The sequence below is a fragment of the Condylostylus longicornis genome, unplaced genomic scaffold (assembly GCF_029603195.1).
Source record: "Condylostylus longicornis isolate FDR11 unplaced genomic scaffold, ASM2960319v2 ptg000022l, whole genome shotgun sequence".
Classification (NCBI taxonomy): Eukaryota; Metazoa; Arthropoda; class Insecta; order Diptera; family Dolichopodidae; genus Condylostylus; species Condylostylus longicornis.
Genome location: NW_026577991.1, coordinates 4,617,307 through 4,640,042, shown reverse-complemented (window position 1 = coordinate 4,640,042; position 22,736 = coordinate 4,617,307). Strand labels below are relative to the sequence as shown.

Below are 22,736 nucleotides of genomic sequence, written 5' to 3'. Positions count from 1 at the left end.
TTTAATAAATTTTTGTAATGGAAAAGTAGCAAAGAAAAAAAAAAAGACAATACTAAATAGTAATTTGAAATAAATGTTTCAAATTTTAACAAAATTTTTGAATTTTGTAATATTTGTAATATTTGTAGAAACAAATACATTAATATTTGATTTTAATGCCGAAAATTTTGAAGAAAAAATTAATAAGTGCCGAAAAAAATGAAAAAATTGATAAAACTAAAATACCATATAATCCACCTATATATAAGATAACATATAATTATGATGATCTACCAATGGATCCTTTACGTTCTTTAATTGAAGATGCATTAGGTAAAAGTAAAATTATATATTTAATATAAAAATAAAATTAATATGCAAAAACTGTTTGGATATTATTTGTTTTTTTTAGAATTGCAAAGAAAACGTTATCCTTCTTATAAAGATTTAGAATTGGAGCAATTTAAATATGCAGAAAATTTTGAAGATCTTATGAATGAAGATGGTGAAGATAATGATATAATGATTGAAATTAAAGAAGCTTTTATTGATAAAAAATTTATTAATAAGACGAAAATGGAAATAGAATCTGTATGTTCATTCGACTTGGATTGCCGTATGTGCTTTTAAATTACCATAAAGTTTTTTTTTTTTGTTTAGAATTACTTAATTGGTAAATTGATTTCTTATCTTGGACGTGGAATATTGTTCATATTGTCTTTATTACTTAAAATATATAATATTTTCTAAATTAATATAAATTTTAATTCAATAAAAGTGATAGTTGTATATTCAAAAAATTACACTTTCTATTCTTGTTCTAAAATCATTTAAAAATCAATTCCAATAATTAGAGTTAATTACGTTTATATCAAATTTAGTTTCTGAATTCTTTAAATTTACTAATTTTATCTAAAATTAATTTTACAGCTATTAATTTTTATCATTGGATTCATAATCTAAATAAAGGTTTGTACAAAAAAAAATTGTTTTAGCAGCGTATAGATCAAATATGTAAATTTATTATTTAATTTTCAGATAAAATAACTTTTGAACAAATGGAATTGGTAACACAAAAATTAAAAGAAATCTATTTAGAAGAAAGAGGAAAAAATTTACATAAGAATTTATGTGAAAAATATTTTGAAAAATCTCTTATAATTTGTAATAAAACAATTCCAAAATATACTATTGCTTTAAATTTAAAATTAATAAATTTGAAAAAAAGTAAGAAAAAAGAAATTTTTCAACCGGTTGATCCTTTTCAGTTTAGAACAAGAGAGGGTAATAATAAAAATTAAATTAATAACTTTTAATTAATATTGTTTTTGATTTTTGTTTAGAAACTCAAAGAGAATTAAAACGAGTCAGTGCTATATTTGATGAATTAATAAAACCAGAATTGAGAAAAATTGAAGAAAATGAAAAAATTTTCAAAAAATATAAATCACAACAATTACAAATTTCTAAAAAATGGGAAAGTAATGTTGCACAAGGGAAAAATGAAAAATGCGTATGACTTTGATTTCTATTTTTAATTTTACTATAAAAGAAAATTTAATTTAAACCAAAAATTTTTATAATATTATTATTTTTTCATAATACAAAGAATAGCCTCATTTTTTAGTTGCAAAGTACAAAGAAAATTATTCAACCGAAAATAGAGAAAAAGAAACAAACTACCAAAGAAATTATGATGGAATTAGTACAGAAGGATAGAGAGTAAAAAAAAAATTAATAATATATGAAATTTAAATATTTTTTTAATTAAAATATATGTATTATTAAAGACAGTTTATATATTTACAAACAATACAACCTAAACTACCATCAGAACAAAGAAATACTGTATTGAAAAGATATTATAGAGAATTGGATAGAACTTTAAGAGATTTTTCGGCTTTATCTGGAAGAAAAATGCATTTTATTATGCAAAATGTAAATATGATTGAAATACGATTGAATGTCGATTTTAATTTTTAATAAATTTAATCATGATTTACGATTTGATTATGGATTTATTCCAACTAAATAATTTCAATTAAGATTATTTTAAATATAACAAATTTTTTTTGTTTAGATTGCTGTAAAAAAAATTGAAAATTATCCTTCTCGCTTATTTATGAATATTATACAACGTTTAGCTGAAGATTTTAAAATATTCAAAAAGGCCCATGCATTTATTGAAAAAGAAAAGGTATATACACATACATATATACATAACTTATTTAGTCGGTAACAAAATGTTTTCAAATATACATAGATTGGATATCGTAAAATTTTCATCTAATATCGTAAAATCATTTAATATTTCATTATAATTTTTGTGACATTTTAAGGTTTTATTTCCTAATGTTCTTTCTGAAACAATGTTAATCAATTATATATTTGATATACCAAATAATGTACCAAGAAGTCAAGCGATATTAATAGCAGTAACATTAATTGATTTACAAGAAGATTATCGATATGAAGTTAAACGTGCTCTTTTACGTTATATATTAAAGTAAAATTATTAAATTTCTTATTAATAGAAAATATATGTATTTTGAAATTTAATTTTTAAGATCACCATATCAAAGAAAATTGCTTTGTTTGGAAGAAGAACCACCAGAATTTCCACGTATAACAATAAAAGCACCAATACCATGGAAAGTTAATATACAAATAGCAATTAATAGATTAGATCAAGTGTTAATGGTTACACATCCAGCATTAACTGCTTTAAATGTTTTATGGTTTCAATTGTAAGGAAAAATTATTTAATTTCATTTTATTATATTTAATATCTACATACATATGTACATATGTACAATGAAAAAATATAATTTTTTTTATTAAATTTAATTTTATATAATAAGTTATAATGATATGGTGATTGTGGATACAAATAAATTTTATGAGAAACCGATTCCATTGAATGCAGATGAAATTTTAGCACTTGTTAGACAAAGCTGTTTATTAGCTAGAGATGTAAGATTTCAATAATATTATTCATTATTTTATTTTAAATAATTTTCTAATATATTATACATAAATTATAGATTTTAATAAATGATTGGTTACCAAGATGTGCTGATTTACTAGATGCTATGAAAAAAACATGGAAAGAATATATTCCAATGAATAGTAAATATGGTGGTCGAGCTGCAATATTTTTTAATTGTATACATGCTTTAATGTCTTTACAATTACAAGGTTTAATTAAAAGGAATTTGGATCAATTTTATAATGTTTTAAAAGTTTATAAGGTATGTTAGTATGTGTGAATATACATATGTTTAATATCCAAATCTGAAAATATTTTTACGGTATTTTCACAAAATATATGATTACAGCTAACATTTTCTTATCGTAAACTTAAACATGCTTTATTTTTCTTAAGAATAGAAAGAAATTATTTACGGTAAAATAGGAAATTTTATTAAAATTTTAATTTTGTTTCCAAAAAATTTATGTTACGGACAAGATTTTTTGAAAGAAATTGTTTAAATTCTCAAATCGATAGGAAAAATTATACCAAATCAAATTTTCATGTAATAATTTACGATATAAAAAATATGTTTTGTTTATGAAAATACCGTAAATTTAAATTATTAATTTTTATTGTTTTTTTTTTTAATTATTAATGTATTTAAGAAAACTAATGACATACATATTTCTATAAATTGTAATTAATATACGGAAATTTACGATATAGGATGGAAATTTAATGGATAAATATGATTTTATGAATCCAAAATTAATTCGTAATCCATTGATGACTATTGTTGTATCAATAGTAGGAAGACATTTTATAAAAACTGATGATTTAGAAGAAAGTACTTCTGAAATTTATAAATTTGATGCTGACGATCCGAAATTATTTGATTCTGGCTTAAATGAAAAGGTATATATTTCCATATACATATACACAATTATTCAAATATTATATACATACATACATTTTACAGAATTGCAAATAAAAATTAAATTGTTATATTTTTTCTTGTAGGAACCTGTAACAATGGAATTCTCAACCGAATTTATTATGAAAAATAGTGGAAAAATGTTTGTTTATCCTTATATGTGTGAATTACCAAAATTTTTTGTTAATATTTTTCGAAGTATATTAAGGGTCGGATATTATGTACCAAGACTTGAATTTTTAATGTCCCAAAGTATAATATTATTAAATAGAAAATCAATTGTAATTCTAAGAATTTTTTTCTCTTTATTTGTTATATATTGTAGGAGAGGATCAATTAGGCTATTTATTTTGTATACATGAAAGTCATTCTGATATGGAAGAATTATATAAAAGTATTTGTGATATTATTGAAGCAAATTGGATAGGTCCAAGAATTTATTTATATCCAATTTATACTTATTATTTTCCTCTGTTATCGGGTAAAATGATAGCTATGATGCAAAATGTATTTACACAAAGGAATATTCCTAGTTTACAGGTTTGAAATTTTGTTATTTTTATTTATGAAAAAATTGCTTATGCGTATAAATATTTTTACAATATCTTTGATATTAATTATTTTGTTTTAGACATTTCAATTGTTAATGACACGTTTAAGAGAATTGCTTGAAGAAATTTATATGCTGATTGATTTTACACCAATGAATTTATTTATGATTGATACAAGACATGTTAATAAGACCTTAGATATGCTTGTTAATGATATCATAAATTATATAACAAATTACTTTAAAATATTAAATCGTAATGAAAATAAAAGGTACATGTAGCTACTAAAATATCTACAAAACTATATATTTCTAAATTTGTTTTTTAGGATATGTAATGAATTAGAAGATATGTCAATGAAAGCAGGGGAACGTCCAGAAGAAACAGTTGAAGTTGTTGCATTACAAAATTATTTAATGGAATGTCGGGATGAAAAAATTTATAAAATAAAAGAAGATATTGCAGTTGCTTTGAAAAGAGTTATATTTCTTTTATATTATTCAACAATGTCACGTAAATTTTTAAATTATTATTTAAAATTAAATTTATACAAATTTATTTTAATGTAATTATTTGTTTTATTATTTGTAGATGATGATCTTCATTTAAATACAAGAACATTTTTATTACCAGCTGAATTAGAAAAAGTTCTTGACCTAAGTGCAAGTAGATTATTAGTAGTTAGAGAAAATCTTGAGGTTCTTATCAGGTATCTAATTCAATTTTATATTTTATATTGATTTGTATTTATTTATATATAAAATTTAAGAGAGAAACGTCTTAAATTTGAAAAATATGTACTAACTGAAAAGAAAAGAATTGATGCATTCCGTTTAAAAGAAGTTCGAGATATTTTAACAATTGAAGAACTTAGAGAAAGAGTTGAAACTGTAAATGAATTATTTGAAATATTGGAGGTAATTTAATTATGAAAAAGATTTTGCATGCTATAGATTTTTAAATATTAATAAAAATATGATTTATATTTTATTACTTTAGAATTGTAGTAAAGAAGCTAAATCAATTAATGTAGAAGAAGAATTACTTCAACTTGAAGTAACACAATTTCCTGTTCTAGCTGATCTAATTGAAAAACTTGAGCCAATTGAAAAATTATGGAAAACAGCATTTGAATTTGAAAATAGCTATGAGATATGGTAGTTTTGATAAAAGGCACTAATTGTATAAAATAAATTGTAATCTTTGAATTCTTCCTTTCTTGTAGGATGTACGGACCATTTGAAAACTTAAATGCTGATGCAATAAGAGAAAGTGTTGACAGCATGTATAAAGTAAATTTGTTTATAAGAACAAATAAATACGTTTTGTATTAACAATAACGTTTTATTTTTCTGTTATCCGTAGATAATTTTTAAATTAACCCGCCAATTAGTTTCGAATCCATTGGCTAAAAGAGCTGCCGAACAAGTTCGTATGAAAATTGATAAATTTAGAGTTTATTTACCAGTATTAGATTCAATATGTCGTCAAGGTTTAGAAGAAAGACATTGGAATCAAATTTCTGATACATTAGGCAAACCAATTAATCCAGAATTATATAATTCGGCTAAAGATATGATTGATGCCGACATTATGACAATTTTACCCGAGTTAGAAACAATATCAAATGCTGCCGGAAAAGAATTTGAATTAAATAATCAATTGATTGCAATGCAATTAGAATGGAAACAAGTTAAATTTGATTTATTACAATATCGTGATTCTGATACATTTATTTTGGCATCAATTGATGATATACAAACTTTGTTAGATGATCAAGTATTAAAATCACAAGCAATGAGACGTTCACCATTTATTGCGGCATTGGGAACAAAAGCGGATGATTGGGAAGAAAAATTAGTTTCAATGCAAGATATTATTGATTCATGGATAACGGTGCAATCAACTTGGATGTATTTAGAACCAATTTTTAGTTCTGAAGATATTATGAGACAAATGCCAATTGAAGGTAGAAATTTTAAGGCTGTAAGTATAAAATAATATAAATATTTAAATATTTTTAAATACGTTCAATTTAATTAATCTTTTGAGGTTGATAAATTATGGCGAAAAATAATGAAAAGTACTTCAACAAATCCTAATGTTATTGAAGCAACAGATTATCCAGATTTAGTAGAAATATTTCGTAAAGCTGTTATTGATTTAGAATGTGTTCAGAAAGGTTTAAATTCGTATTTAGAACAGAAAAGATTATTTTTTGCTCGATTTTTCTTTTTATCTAATGACGAATTGTTAGAAATTTTATCAGAAACTAAAGATCCAATGAGAGTGCAACCGCATATGAAGAAATGTTTCGAAGGAGTGAGTTTAATTACCAAATGTATATATTAGAAATCCTCATTATTAATTTTTTTTGATTTATAGATATATGCCTTAAATTTTGATGAAAATCAGGAAATTACAGCTATTATTTCATCAGAAGATGAAGTTGTTAAATTACAAAAAAAAGTTAGTCCAGCTATTGCTAATGTAAGCTACAATTTTACATTAAATGAAATTTTTTGAAAAGAGTGTATGAAAATTTCGTGAAATTAATTTAAAATTTCTTTACATATATATTATTCTGTAAGGGACTTGTTGAAATCTGGTTAAAAGAACTTGAAATGGTAATGACTGAAACTATTCATGAACGGTTAAAACAAGCTTGGGAAGATTATTTTGCAATTGAACGTATAAGATGGGTATTAACATGGCCAGGGCAAATTGTTCAAGCAATCGCATGTACAGCTTGGACAAGTGAGGTACTTATACTAAATAATAAAAATTTTCTTTTGTGAAACCTAACAATTAAATTTTAAGACCGGAGAAGCAATTGAAGCTAATAAAATCTCTGAATATGTAGATAAATGTGCAACACAAATTGACGAATTAGTAGGTCTAGTGAGAAATCCTTTATCAAGTGGTCAGAGAATTACAATTGAAGCTTTAATAATACTCGATGTTCATGGTATTTGATTTAAGTTTGTGAAAATATTTGGTGGCTCTTTATCATTTTTATATTTTTAAGCTCGAGATGTTACAAAGAATTTAGCAGATGAAAATATTTCTTCACTTATCGAGTTCGATTGGATTTCTCAGTTGCGATACTCATGGAAACAAGAAAGTATTAACTTTTATTTTCAGACGTTAAGTAACTTGGTTTAATTAAAATCATATTCTGTAGGTAAAATTGATTATCTGACAGTCAGTATGGTTGTTACAGATATTAGATATGCTTTAGAGTATTTAGGAAATATTTCACGCCTTGTTGTTACTCCGTTGACTGACCGCTGCTATAGGTACATAAATATTTTTTTTTTGAATATGATTCCTGAATGAGTATATTTTGTTAAAAAAAAATTTTTAGAACTTTAATGGGGGCATTGAAATTATGCCTCGGTGGTGCACCCGAAGGTCCAGCTGGTACTGGTAAAACTGAAACATGTAAAGATTTAGCTAAAGCTGTAGCAAAAAAATGTGTTGTTTTCAATTGCTCCGAAGGTTTGGATTACAAAGCATTAGGAAAATTTTTTAAGGTACCACGAGAACGTTATGTGTAAGAGAAAAATTTATTTTTTCATTATTCTTTCTTCGTATTATAAAACAGGGTCTAGCACAATCGGGCGCTTGGGCATGTTTCGATGAATTCAATCGAATAGAATTGGAAGTGTTATCGGTTGTAGCACAACAAATACTAACTTTACAACGTGCTATAGGTAGAAAACTTGTGAAATTTTATTTCGAAGATGCGTACTTAAAACTAGATCCAACTTGCGCCTGTTTTATAACAATGAACCCAGGGTACGTCTACATGTCCAGAATATATACATGTACATATTATTTTAAATTACCATAAAATGATAAATGAAAAATCCTTTTTTTTATTGTAGTTATGCTGGACGTACTGAATTACCAGACAATCTTAAAGTTCTTTTTCGTACTGTTGCAATGATGGTACCAGATTATGCTATGATCGGAGAAATTACACTTTATTCAAATGGGTTTAATAATGCTCGCCCTTTAGCACAAAAAATCGTTCAAGCTTATAAATTATGTTCAGAGCAGTTGTCATCACAAACTCATTATGATTATGGCATGAGAGCTGTAAAATCAGTTTTATTAGCATCAGCAGCATTACGTCGTATACATCAGAATTTACCTGAAGAAAAAATCGTACTTAGAGCTATTGTCGATGTTAATTTACCAAAATTTTTAGAACAAGATGTCTCATTATTTAAAGGGATTTATATGGATTTGTTTCCTGAAATAGAATTGCCCGAGGTTAGCTTTCTTTCTAATCATTTTTAACTTTAATAATGTTCTTTTAATTCAATATTTATATATAGCCGTCCCGAGAAGATATGGTTAAATGGATAAAGAAAATTTTAGAGGATAAAAATTTACAGGCAACTGAATGGTATGTCGAGAAAATTCTTCAAATTTATGAAATGCTTTTAGTTCGTCATGGTTTGATGATAATCGGTGGTCCAATGGCTGGAAAAACAACTGCTTATCAGGTAATCATATTTTAAAAAGTTGAAAATTTTAAAAACATTATTGTCTTTCTTCAAGACTTTAGCTAATGTGTTGCGCAGTTTAAGTAAAGATAATGAATCAACTCAAAAGGAACTTTATACAAATTATAGAATAATAAATCCAAAAGCTATAACTTTGGGTCAATTATATGGTTGTTTTGATTCTGTTTCACATGAATGGTCAGATGGTGTTTTAGCAAAAACATTTCGTGATTTTGCAAATGGTTCTAAAACTGAAAGATATTGGGTTATGTTTGATGGACCAGTTGATGCTATTTGGATTGAAAGTTTAAATACTGTTTTAGATGATAATAAAATTTTATGTTTAATGTCTGGTGAAATAATTCAAATGTCAAAAACAATGAATATGATGTTTGAACCAGCGGATTTAGATCAAGCATCACCAGCTACAGTATCACGTTGTGGTATGATTTACATGGAACCAGATATGTTGGGATGGAAAGCCCTTCATCATAGTTTTATGAAAGTTTTAGAAAAGTACGAGGGTTTAAATGATATCTATTTCAATTTATATACAGATATAGTAGAATGGATAATTCCAGCTGCCTTAAATGTATTAAAAGAATGTAAAGCTATGTTGGAGACGTCATCATTGTATCAGTATAAAGTAATTAAAAAATAATATGCTATATTATTGTGAATATAAAAAAAAATATTTAATACATTTTTTTATTTAAGATGTTAACTATATTATTTTCACATTTCTTGGATAAGCAAACATCATATAATCAAGTGTGGTTCCAACAAACTTTTATTTTTTGTTTTGGATGGGCATATGGTTCTGCTCTTACAGGTTTATTTAATTGTTTAATTAAAATATAAATTATTTTTTGTGTACATTTATTTGATTTTAGTTGAAGGACATACACATTTTGATATGAGAATACGTAAAATATTAACTGGAAAAGATGAAGATTACCCAAAATCAAAATATTATTCATTAAATAAAGGACAATTATGGCCAGAAAAATTATTATATATTGATTATAAATTTGATGAGAATGAAAATTGGTGGCCATGGCAAAAATCTGAAGAAATTAATTTTCCTGAAAATGCTGAACTAAGTGAATTAATTGTACCAACAAAAGAAACTGGTTACATATTATATTGGTTAGAATTTTGTATAGAAAAAGAAATATCAATGTTATTAAGTGGTCCAACTGGTACTGGTAAAAGTTGTACTATTTCGAATTATATTTATAATTTATCCAAAAATTCATATATGATAAATACAATAAATTTATCGGCAAGAACAAGTGCCCAACAGGTATGAGTTTTAAAGTTTTTATAACACAGATAATATCCAGATTTTTACACTATAAATTTATTATTATTCTTTAAGGTTCAAGAAACAATTATGACAAAATTGGATAGAAGACGTAAAGGAGCTTTTGGTCCACCAGTTGGGAAAAAGGTAATCTTGCAGCACAAAATTACATTTCTATTTCGTTTTATTAAAATAAAATCAAGTTAATAATTATGATTTTTATAATAATTTTTCAAAATTATAGTTTATAATTTTTTGTGATGATTTGGCAATGCCATCAAAAGATACATATGGTGCACAACCGCCTCTTGAATTAATCAGAACCTGGTTAGATCATGGGTATTGGTCAGATTTAAAAGACACTACAAAACTAGAATTATTGGATTTGGTAAGTTTTAGATGAAAATATTTTGAAACATAATAAAAAATTTCCAAAACATATTTCTAATGCCATTGTTTATAGCAATTTGTTGGTGCAATGGGTCAATTAGGTGGCAGTAATTTCATTTTTCCTAGATTTTATCGTCATACGTTTACAATAGCTGTTGATACGTTTAAAGATACTACAATAAATCGAATTTTTACAGTATTAGGTGAATGGCATTTTTCAAAGAAATATTCTGAAAAAATTCAATATTTATTAAAGGTGTGTGTTAATTTTAAAACAATATATTATGTACATATATTATATAAAAAAAATTTTATATATTTCAAAATTTTACTTAAAGGGTCTCGCTGATGCGTTAGTAAAAACATATTGTATGGCATTATCGGTATTTTTACCAACACCGTTAAAATCTCATTATACATTTTCTTTGAGAGATGTAACAAGAGTTTTTCAGGGCATGATTATGGTACCACCAAAAAGATTATCTGATGCAGATAAATTTGCCAGATTATGGTGTCATGAAACATATAGGGTTTATTATGATCGGTAAATTTATTTGAATTATTGCTAATTAAAAAATCGTGTTTGTTTTTAATTTATTTTTTCTTTGTTTTTCAAAAGTTTAATTGATGAAAATGATCGAGAAGAATTATTAAATATTGTTCGAAAAACTTGTAAAGAAAATTTAAGATTTTCACTTGAACAAATTTTTGGAAAACGTATACCATCAGGAGAAACCGTAACTACTGATCATATAAGAAATTTATTTTTTGGAAATTATATGGAACCGGATGCTGATCCAAAAATTTATGATGAAGTTGAAAGTTATGAAAAATTAGAAAAAGTTATGCACTTTTATTTACAAGATTATAATACATTTTCGAATACGCCAATGGATTTGGTACTTTTTAGATTTGCAATAGAGCATATTTCAAGGTATAATAATGAAATAGTAAAAATTATAAATAGTATTATGCAATATTTTATTTTATAAAGAGTTACAAGAGTTTTAACAATGAAGAGAGGTAATATATTAATGGTTGGTGTTGGTGGTTCTGGTAGAAGAAGTTCTGTTAAATTAGCTGCAAATATATGTGATGCCAAATTATTAACAGTTAATATTACAAAATCATATACAACAAATGATTGGAGAGATGATATTAAAAATACTTTAATGCATGCTGGTTTTAATTTAAAACCAACAATTTTTATGTTCTCAGATACTCAGGTACATATGTGCATTATGGTTATTATTAGAATTTTAAGCATTTATTTGTAATTTATTAAATATTTTATTTCATTCTATTTTTAAACGACACATAATTATATTTTTAATAAAACAAACAAACCAGTCAGAAATATTAGATAAGGTAAAGTAACTGAATAAACTGATAAGTATTTTCTATTGATTTTGTATTGTAATCATATAAAAAGTAACTGCACTAATAAATGTGTCCCATTAACACTATGCATAATTTTGAAAATTATAATTTAGAATTTGACTTTTCACATACACAAAACAAAAATTTTGATACATTAATAATAGTGAATTTAAATTTACAATATATAAAGTAATTGTAACATTTCTAAATGAATACAATTACTCATAAAAAATAAATGTATTCATTCGTTCATTTATAATGAATACAATTACTTTATATGTAACGGAATTCATAGGTATATTATATGCAGTAGGTTTACTACATAAATTCGTTTACAAAGTGATTTAGTTTGTGTTTTTATTTTACTAAAATTATGTAATTTTATAATAAAAAAGTTTGAGATTCACTTAAATGCAAATATTAAGTTTCTTTTAATGAACTAACAAAATATCTTGCGAAAATATTGTATTAAATATCTTTAAGGCAAAAAAAAACAATAAGAAATATTTTTGGCCGACAATATGTTTTTAAAGCATGAATTGCATCACTTTATCAAAGATTAGTCTTTAATAAATTTAATTACATTTATTATTTATATATTATATAGGCTACAGATGAAGGATTTATTGAAGATATTAACGCTATTTTAAATACCGGCGATTTACCAAATTTATATCAAGCCGATGAGAAAGCCACTATTATGGAAAATATGACAACTGTGGCTAAACAGCTTGTAAGTTATTATCTTATTATTATTATTAATGCATTAATAATAAATTAAATTTAAAAGGATAAGAAACTCGATGGAACACCAACAGAAGTTTTTGGATTTTATATTGAACAAATTAAAGATCAATTACATTTTGCATTAGCTTTTACTCCAATTGGTGAAGCATTTAAAGAACGTTTAAGAATGTTCCCATCATTAGTTAACTGTTGTACAATCGACTGGTAAAATTTTGGAAAAAAATCATATACACATTGGTATATACGAATTCAAAATTTTTCCTAGGTTCATTGCATGGCCTCATGATGCTTTAGTACGAGTTGCAGAATATTTTATAGGTTCAATGAATTTGAATAAAGAAGAAGAAGAAGAAGAGGAAAAAGAAAATCCTGTTATTCAAGATGAATCCGCTCAAGTAGATGACAGTAAAACAACTGGAACTATTGAAAATATACAAGAAATTATACTTTCTGATTTGGAAAAAGCCTTAGTTGAATCTGTAATATTTTTCAATGTATCAATTACGGAAGCTAGTGAAAAGTTGGCACCATATTTTTACATAAAATCTTTTTAAAATAAATTAATAATATTATTTAAAATTTATTTTTAGATGTTTCTCAGAACTTGGAAGACAAAACTATGTTACACCGACATCATATTTACAAATGTTATTATCATTTAAGTCATTTTATATCAAAAAATATGATGAAATCGTTCAGTTAAGAGATCGGTGAATATACATACATACATACATATAATTTAGAAAATAAAAGTTCATAAAATGGAAAATTATTTTTACTATCTAGATACACAATTGGTTTGGAGAAATTAGATTTTGCTGCATCACAAGTTACTGAAATGCAAGAAAATCTTTATAAATTACAACCACAATTAAAAATTTTATCAGAAGAAACTGATAAAATAATGGTTAATATTGAACGTGAAACAGCTGAAGCTGAAAAGAAAAAAGAAGTTGTTGGTGCTGATGAAGCAGCTGCTAATGAAGCTGCAGCTGCTGCACAAGCTATTAAAGATGATTGTGAAAGTGATTTAGCTGAAGCTATACCAGCTTTAGAATCAGCACTTGATGCTCTAAATACACTTAAACCAGCCGATATAGTTGTTGTTAAATCAATGAAAAATCCTCCATATGCTGTTAAACTTGTCTTAGAAGCAGTATGTGTTATAAAAGGAATAAAACCAGATAGGAAACCCGATGCAAGTAAGAATGCATTTAATTTATTTTATAATATTTACCAATACATAATGGTTGATGAGAGTAATATATTTAAATTTATAAGCTGGCAGAATGGGAGAAGATTATTGGACTCCATCACAGAAAATGTTAGGGGATATGAAATTTTTAGAAAATCTAAAAACTTTTGATAAAGATAATATTCCACAAGCAAACATTAAAAAAATACGAGAAAAGTAAGTTTATATAATTATATTTTTCCAAATCGTATCACTTTAACAATTTAATGAAAAAATTCACAAAATTTTGGAATTCTAAGTAAAAAGGATTGTAAAAGTAGAGTCATTTTTTCCATCTAAACATGTGCCTTGTATAGTAAAATAGCCATATAAAAATAACGCAGTCACAAGTATTTGTGTCTGGATTTCCTTACATTGTTGCTTAGAATTAAAGAAGTAGAGCATTTTCAAGATATTTCTAATTAAAATGCTCTATTTCCATCAACTTGAATTAAAATTAACGCACATAAATATTCTTTTATATAGATATATACCAGATCGCGATTTTATACCAGATAAAATAAAATCGGCTTCAACAGCATGTGAAGGTCTCTGTCGATGGGTTCGTGCCATGGACGTTTATGATAAAGTTGCAAAGATTGTTGCACCAAAAAAATTAGCATTAGCCGAAGCGGAAACTGAATTACAGGCACAAATGGAAAAATTAAATGCTAAACGAGCTGAACTTCAGGATGTTTTAGATAAGTTACAGAAATTAAATGATTATTTTGCTGAAAAATCACGTGAGAAAAAAGGTTTAGAAGATGAAATTGATAACTGCGAAAAGAAATTAAATAGGTTGGTTTAATATAACTAAAATATTTTACGCCATTTCAAATATACTTTATTTGTATAGAGCTGAAAAACTACTAGGTGGTTTGGGAGGTGAAAAAACTAGATGGTCTGAATCAGCAAATCGGTTACATAAATCACTTCATAATGTTGTTGGTGATGTATTACTTGCTGCTGGATGTATTGCTTATTTAGGATTTTTTCCGACTGAAGTATAAATAAAATTTAAATAAAATTAATCTTTTTTCGAAATTTAAAATTATTATTATGTTATTTCATGTATATTTATAGTATCGTGCTAATATTATTAATTGTTGGAATCAGTTATGTATTGAAAAAGAAATTCCATGCTCAGAAAAATTTTCTTTAATAACAACTTTAGGACATCCAATGAAGATTAGGGCTTGGTCATTAGCTGGTTTGCCAGCGGATAATTTTTCGGTAGAAAATGCAATTATTGTTGCCAACTCCAATAGATATCCATTAATGATTGATCCTCAAGGTAATACGAAATTTTAAAATTTCGGATTAAAATTTCAGGAAAATTTAATTAAAAATTTTAGAACAAGCAAATAAATGGATTAAAACAATGGAAAAAGTTAATAATATTCAAGTTGTTAAGTTAACTGATGATAATTATATGAAAGTATTAGAATCATCTATGGAATTAGGTACACCAGTTTTAATTGAAAATGTTGGTATGTAAATATTTACATATGTACAGATTTCTTGGCAACTGTTATAAAATACCAAATTTAATCTCGTAAAATTCAATATTTTACTTTTTTACATATGTATGTATGTATGTATATATTTTTAGGTGAAAAATTAGATCCAAATCTATCGCCAATTCTTGAAAAAAATGTTATCAAACAAAAAGGTGCTTTTTATATTAAGTGTGGGGAAAATCTTTTGGATTACAATCACAATTTTCGTTTATACATTACAACATGTTTACGCAATCCACATTATTCTCCAGAAACTATGGTAATGGTTACAATTATAAATTTTATGATTACTGAACAAGGATTACGAGAACAATTATTAGCAACAGTTGTAGCACACGAACGTCCCGATTTACAAGAAAAGAAAGAACAATTAATTGTTGAGTCAGCTGCAAATCGTGATGCTTTATATAACATTGAATCAAAAATTTTAGAGGTTACATGCATGATTTTGTTTTAATATAAAGTATTGTTACAATACTACAAAATATTTTTAATTAGGTTCTGTCTTGTTCTGAAGGGAACGTTTTAGAGGATGAAAATGCAATCAACATTTTATCGTCTAGTAAGGTATTATCAGAGGAAATCCAAGAAAAACAAATAATTGCAATTGAAACTGAAAAGGAAATTGATTCAGCTAGATTGCAATATATTCCTGTATCAAATCATTCAGCTATATTATTTTTTTGTATAAGTGAATTAGCTGGAATAAATCCAATGTATCAATATTCGCTAGCATGGTTTCAAAATCTATTCGTTAATACTATTTTGAAAGCACCAAAATCTGATGATTTGCAGTTGCGTTTACAAAATTTAAATGACTACTTTACAAAATCAATTTATCAAAATGTTTGCCGATCGTTATTTGAACAAGATAAATTAGTTATTTCATTTGTTATGTGCACTGGGATTCTTTTATCAAGAGTAAATAAATAAAGATATGATGTTAAATTTTAAAAATTAAAAAAAAAAATAACAATTTCTTTAATAATTGTAGAATAAAATCGATAAAGAACATTTTATATTTTTGCTAACTGGTGGCAGAGTTTTCGAAAATCCAAATAAAAATCCAGCTCCACAATGGTTATCCGAGAAATCATGGTTAGAAATTGTACAAGCAAGTACATTAAAAGGGTAAATAACTAAATTCTTTTTTTGTCGAATTTGTGTTCATCAAGATATTTAAATTTATAGGCTTGAAAACCTGCATATACATTTTTCAGAAAATATTGATGAGTGGAAAAAGTTGTACGAATCTACTACTCCAGAAGAATTAAAATTCCCGGCACCATTTACGGATGTTGATCAGTTAATGGGTTTAATTTTATTGAAATGCATTCGACCCGATAAAATTATACCAGCGGCTAGGGTAAAAATTATTTAAATTCATTTAAATATTTTTAAAATATGCATTAATTTTAGAGATTTATTACTATGAATATGGATAAATCATTTGTTGAACCTCCGCCTTTTGATCTTCATTCTTCATTTGCTGAAAGTTCACCCACTGTTCCATTAGTTTTTCTATTATCATCTGGATCTGATCCAATGGCAAGTTTAATAATGTATGCAAAACAAAGAGATATGTATGATAAGTAAGTTAAAATAATTTCATATTATACAACTTTATGAATGATTAAATTAAACGACTTGAATTTACATTTTTCAAGAACAAAATTAATTTCACTTGGACAGGGACAAGGTCCACGAGCCGAAAAAATGATTTATGAGGGTGCAAAAGCGGGTGAATGGGTTGTTTTGCAAAATTGCCATGTTGCAGAAAGCTGGATGAATGAATTAGAAAGAATATGTAATGATTCAAGTTTAGCAAATGCTCACGCAGATTATCGATTATGGTGTACTTCATATCCTAGTAAAGTTTTTCCAGTTTCGGTATTACAAAATAGTGTTAAAATGACAAATGAATCGCCAAAAGGATTGAAAATGAATATGTTACGTTCATATAATTCTGACCCCTTAGTGAGAGATAAATTTTTTAGTAATGCTTTTTCCGGTGATATGGCAAAATACTGGTTAAGGGGAGTTTTTGCATTAGTCTTTTTTCATGCTGTTATACAAGAGAGAAGAGAATTTGGTCATTTGGGTTGGAATATACCATACGAATTTAATGAGTCCGATTTAAAGTAATTTAAAAATTTTCAAAATGAAAGTGTTTTAAATAATTTTTATTTAAAAATTTCTTTTATTTTAGAATATCTTTAATGCAATTAAAAATGTTTATTAAACAAACGGAAACTATACCATTTCGAGGTCATGTATATCTAACTGGAGAATGTAATTATGGTGGCAGGGTAACCGATGACAAAGATAGAAGATTAATATTGTGTTTGCTTAATAATGTGTATAATCAAAATTCAATTGATGTGGATGAATTTTGCTTATCAGATTCCGGAGATTATAAAATTCCATTAGTACCTAATCGCTTAAATAGCATTGAATATATAAGTAATTTCCCTCTTAGTCCAAATCCAGAGGTATTTGGACTACATGAAAATGCCGATATAAGTAAAAATACTAAAGAAACCCGCACGGTTAGCCACATAATTCGAAAAATTATCTCAAAATTTCTCATTGATACTTATTCCAAACAATTTTAGTTATTAGACGGAGTATTGCTTACTCAAACTTCCTTACTTGCATCAACAAAAACTAGTATAGGTAAAGAAAGAGAAGTGATTGATCCAATATATCAATTATGTACAAACATCCTGGATCGACTGCCTGATACGTTCAATATTAGAGATATATCTTTAAAATATCCCGTAGTTTATAACAATTCAATGAATACGATCTTGAGACAAGAATTAATAAGGTAAAAAACATGAATATATGGGATCTTAGGTCTCGTTTCGTAAATTTTGCTTTAATAGTATCTTTCTAAAATATTTTTTTCATACTTGCAGATTCAATAAACTTTTAGATTATATCAGAAAAAGTCTTGTAAACGTTCAAAAAGCTATTCAAGGAAAAATAGCTATGGTTCCTGAATTAGAAAGAACTTATAACTCAATTAATGTAGGAAAATTACCAGCCGATTGGTTGAAAAAAAGTTATCCATCTCTGAAACCACTTGGAAGTTACATTAATGATTTAATTACAAGGTACATTGTAATTAAATTTCTTTTAAAACAGATAATTCACTTCTCATTCAAATTGTTCAGATTATCATTTTTCCAAAATTGGGTGGATAATGGAGCGCCAGATATTTTTTGGATATCAGGGTTCTATTTTACACAATCGTTTCTAACTGGTATATTACAAAATCATGCTAGACGAAATAAATTTCAAATTGATTTAGTTGGAATACGATTTGAAGTAATGCCTGGTGATGATGTAGGCGAGTCTGATGAATATAGCACCTTCGTGAAAGTATAAAATTAATCTATGCCTTATACTTTAATTCATTTTTTATAATTTAAGGGACTGTTTCTTGAGGGCGCAAGATGGAATCGAGAATTGATGCACTTAGATGAATCGTTACCAAAGATACTATTCGATATTATTCCTGTAATAAAATTAATACCTGATTTAAGATCTTCAGAACGAATGAGAAAAAACGATAAGCAATATGAATGCCCCATTTATAAAACAAGTGAAAGGAAAGGCACACTATCAACCACTGGTCATTCGACGAATTTCGTAATGTATATTCAATTAGACACGGTCGTTAAGCCAGAACATTGGATTATTCGGGGCACAGCGTCATTATGCCAATTAGATGACTGATTAAAGACTTATTTATTTTAAAAATAATTTATAAATGAATTTATTTTAAAAAAAGAAAAAAATAACAATTAATGCTACAACATTTTAACCTCTTTGTTTAACGGTTTTTCCAAATAAATATTTAAGATTGCCTCAACACCTTTATACAAAATTAAATTTGACGATTTGATTTTACGGTCCGTTACAAAAGATGTAACAGATTCCGTATTGAATGCAATGTCCATCGCCTCTTCGTAAGTGATATAGTCTAACTGCTTCCGCGGGATTTTAACAATACAATTTTCAAAACCATTTATCTGCAAATAAAAATATTGGAATATTACAAAAGAAAAATATCTAAAAAAGTCCTATTTACTTTAACAGTGAAATCTAAATTATATTCCATATCAATATCAGGCCATTTTTGACGTAAAACGTCTCGATCCCATTCTATATCAACAAGGTTTGTATTTATTCTATTAGGCGTAGAACAAAATCTAGACCATAATTCCGATGCGAAATGTGGTGCTATGGGCGCAAGCATAATCAATTGAGCCGCCAAAGCCGTTTCATAATGACTTCCGAACTTAATAACATTTTTAGGAGCTCTCTAAAATTGAAAAATTAATATGTAAATTATTTGCTGATTAATATCAAAGAGTCAGGTTTTTTTACTCTCAAAGCATTGGTCAGTCCTTGCATTTTCGATATTCCTACACTTAACTGATACGAATGTTTGAAATTAAAGGTAACTCCTTTCACGTAATAATTCCTAGCATCATAAAGTTTCAAATCTTCATTTTTAAAAACGGGGCAAGTATTTGAGGAATCTTCAATATCATTGCTTTTCCGTAATTCCTCAAACTCGTTAATTGTTAACCACAGTCTTTTTTGCCAATTCAATATTCCAGGAAAAGCTGTTATTGAAATAGAACTTATTAAACTTTTATTTAATAAATTTCTTTTTATAGGTCTTACTTGCTTTTGACCAATTTCTATGTGATGTAGGGGCAACATCAGCCAATAAAATTAGTCTTGTTGTGTTGCTCCCATATTCTTCAATTATTTGATTAGGATCGACACCATTGTTTTTAGATTTAGACATTTTTTCCCACATAACAGTTACAGGATTTTTAGTCAATTTAGAAATAGCTTTACCTTTTTTCATGTCTACTATTTCTACTTCATTATCATTTAAATACATGCCTGTTTTTTTATCTTTAAATGTTTGACCCATAACCATTCCCTGAACAAGAAGTCTTTTAAAAGGTTCAGAATGAGGTGACATACCAATACTGTACAAAAAATGATTAATAAATCTGGCATAATATAAATGCAAAACAGCGTGTTCTTTTCCACCAATATATAAATCCACCGGCATACATTTATCAATTAAATTTTGATCATAAATTTTATCTTTGTTCTTAGGGTCCAAGAATCTTAAGTAATACCACGCACTATCAACGAATGTATCCATAGTATCCTTTTCTCTTTTTGCTTGACCACCACATTTTGGACACGGAACTAATATTTCATTATCATTATCTTTGGTGCTTAATGCTTGCTGAACTGGTAAAAATGGCAAATTTTCGTCTTTCACTGGCACAGCACCACATATATCGCAGTGTATTATAGGAATTGGTGTGCCCCAAAATCTTTGTCTGGATATTAACCAATCTTTTAATTTTGAGCTTACGGGATATCCTCCAATATCCAAATTTTTTGCCATTTTTATAACAGCTTGGCGATATGACTTTTCCGTTGTATCGAAATAATTGGTTTTTAAATCTACATTTAAAAGTTCTGCTAAAATTTTGTCATTTTCATTAAAACTAGGTGCAGCCCAATAATAATCACATCCCAAGGGAAATTCTACATCATCAAATAGTCTTATCGGGACCTTTAATTTATTAAATGGATTATAAATTTGTAGCTCGATGTTTTCAAATTTTGCCAGATGATTATTTGTTTTAATAACAACAAAACTATTTTGGTCTAGTAAAATTTCTGGCCTATCAGTCCAAATTCTTATAATGTCTACTTTTTCATTATCGTTCTTGATTTCGAAATCAAACGAATATCCATCACATTCACCAATCCAATGTCTTTGTAAGTTTTTAATATCCCGCCACTCCTGCAAAATGGGATCATCTAAGCCATCTAACAATTGTTTTGCAAATTTCGTAGTTTTAATGAACCACTGCTTTAACATTTTTTTTTCAACTTTTGCTCCAGACCTCCATGAACGGCCATTGATATCAACTTGCTCATGTGCCAAAACAGTTTTATCTATAGGATCCCAATTTACTAATTCATTCTTTTGATAAGCTAAACCTTTTTCATACATCAAAAGAAAAAGTTTTTGTGTCCATTTATAATACTCTTTATGACTAGTTGCAATTTCATGATCCCAGTCAAATGAACATCCCAGCTTTTTTAATTGTTCTCGCATTTGTTTAATATTCTGTTTTGTCCATTCAGCAGGATCTATTTTTCTTTCGATAGCCGCATTTTCAGCAGGAAGACCAAAAGCATCCCAACCAATTGGATGAAAAACATTTTTTCCATTCATTCTATAATATCGTGCCATGGCATCACTAATTGTATATACGCGAACGTGACCCATATGAAGATTACCGGAGGGGTAAGGAAACATGGACAGTACATAAAACTTATTATCCTTGGTTACATTCTGAGGATGAAACTCGCCTTTATTAACTTCATCTTGCCAATATTTTTCAATATTAGTTTTAATCTGAAGGGTTAATTCCTTGCCCTAATATGTAATTATATAAAAAGTAAAAATTTTTCTGCATTTGTTACGTTGTGTTTACATACTTCTTCAAGACCGGTACAACTTTTTGTTAAGTATCTTCTTAATTTTAATGAGGATTGGAACTTAAAATAAGTTACGCCTTTTGAAAATTTAGTTAACATTTTGCAATTTTTTAAATCGATTCGAAAAATGTGTAGCTATGTTTAGTTTGGGTTAATGTTTACCAATTTTATTTTTATTTTGTTTCATAAATCAAAAAAAATTTTTTTTTGACTGACACATGGCAATAGTCTGTTCATATCTTTGAACAAATGATCGGACAATAACAGAGAAAAAACATTGAATTTAATCAAATAAATAGTATTGAAAAATTTCAACAAGAGAAAGCGATCATCAATTAATTTTATTTGTATAGCTTCTGTAGGTTCAAAAACTTAAATAATAATCTTAAGTGAAAGAAATTTTGAAAAATAATATGCTTTGGTGAACGAAGCTAAGTCTTGTATTTTGTACTAAGATACTAGGTTAAAATTTTTAATACGATCTCGCGAAAGGATTGTGCGAAAACTAAAACTTTTCATAAGTAAACAGATCTGGTTATTCAATTTACGAAGTTTTTTCAAAATAATGATTTAAGTAATGGTTTTTCCTCTTGCATGTTTATTGCATTTAAACTTTTACTCGAAAAATTTTAAGTTGATGCAG

General features: G+C 26.6%; 2 protein-coding genes across 2 annotated transcripts; one reads left to right on the top strand and one right to left on the bottom strand.

Annotated features, from left to right (window-relative positions):
• Positions 1 to 275: 275 nt before the first annotated feature.
• Positions 276 to 19,309, top strand: LOC129606950 (dynein axonemal heavy chain 3). The gene is made up of 59 exons (XM_055517599.1): positions 276 to 312; positions 392 to 570; positions 1,607 to 1,701; positions 1,770 to 1,917; positions 2,066 to 2,176; positions 2,319 to 2,485; positions 2,547 to 2,726; positions 2,841 to 2,952; positions 3,024 to 3,230; positions 3,680 to 3,868; positions 3,974 to 4,139; positions 4,213 to 4,427; positions 4,519 to 4,709; positions 4,767 to 4,951; positions 5,030 to 5,147; positions 5,208 to 5,355; positions 5,438 to 5,595; positions 5,664 to 5,730; positions 5,804 to 6,424; positions 6,491 to 6,760; positions 6,824 to 6,928; positions 7,030 to 7,200; positions 7,259 to 7,406; positions 7,467 to 7,562; positions 7,623 to 7,737; positions 7,806 to 7,974; positions 8,046 to 8,239; positions 8,329 to 8,719; positions 8,785 to 8,955; positions 9,011 to 9,601; positions 9,673 to 9,787; positions 9,849 to 10,261; positions 10,337 to 10,408; positions 10,506 to 10,649; positions 10,725 to 10,907; positions 10,990 to 11,195; positions 11,271 to 11,585; positions 11,646 to 11,877; positions 12,639 to 12,764; positions 12,822 to 12,982; positions 13,044 to 13,298; positions 13,369 to 13,488; positions 13,565 to 13,980; positions 14,060 to 14,189; positions 14,499 to 14,810; positions 14,869 to 15,016; positions 15,096 to 15,306; positions 15,368 to 15,502; positions 15,625 to 15,965; positions 16,031 to 16,453; positions 16,527 to 16,663; positions 16,724 to 16,898; positions 16,952 to 17,124; positions 17,200 to 17,673; positions 17,742 to 18,081; positions 18,148 to 18,362; positions 18,454 to 18,651; positions 18,712 to 18,919; positions 18,971 to 19,309. Exons 1-59 carry the CDS (start codon positions 276 to 278, stop codon positions 19,274 to 19,276), a joined length of 12,399 nt encoding a protein of 4,132 aa, XP_055373574.1. The 3' UTR covers positions 19,277 to 19,309.
• Positions 19,299 to 22,243, bottom strand: LOC129606969 (leucine--tRNA ligase, mitochondrial). Its single transcript, XM_055517623.1, has 5 exons — positions 22,094 to 22,243; positions 20,234 to 22,031; positions 19,931 to 20,172; positions 19,632 to 19,865; positions 19,299 to 19,572 (listed from the first exon to the last, which is right to left on the bottom strand). The coding sequence occupies exons 1-5, from the start codon at positions 22,190 to 22,192 to the stop codon at positions 19,351 to 19,353; spliced, it is 2,595 nt and encodes an 864-aa protein (XP_055373598.1). The 5' UTR covers positions 22,193 to 22,243; the 3' UTR covers positions 19,299 to 19,350.
• Positions 22,244 to 22,736: the final 493 nt, after the last annotated feature.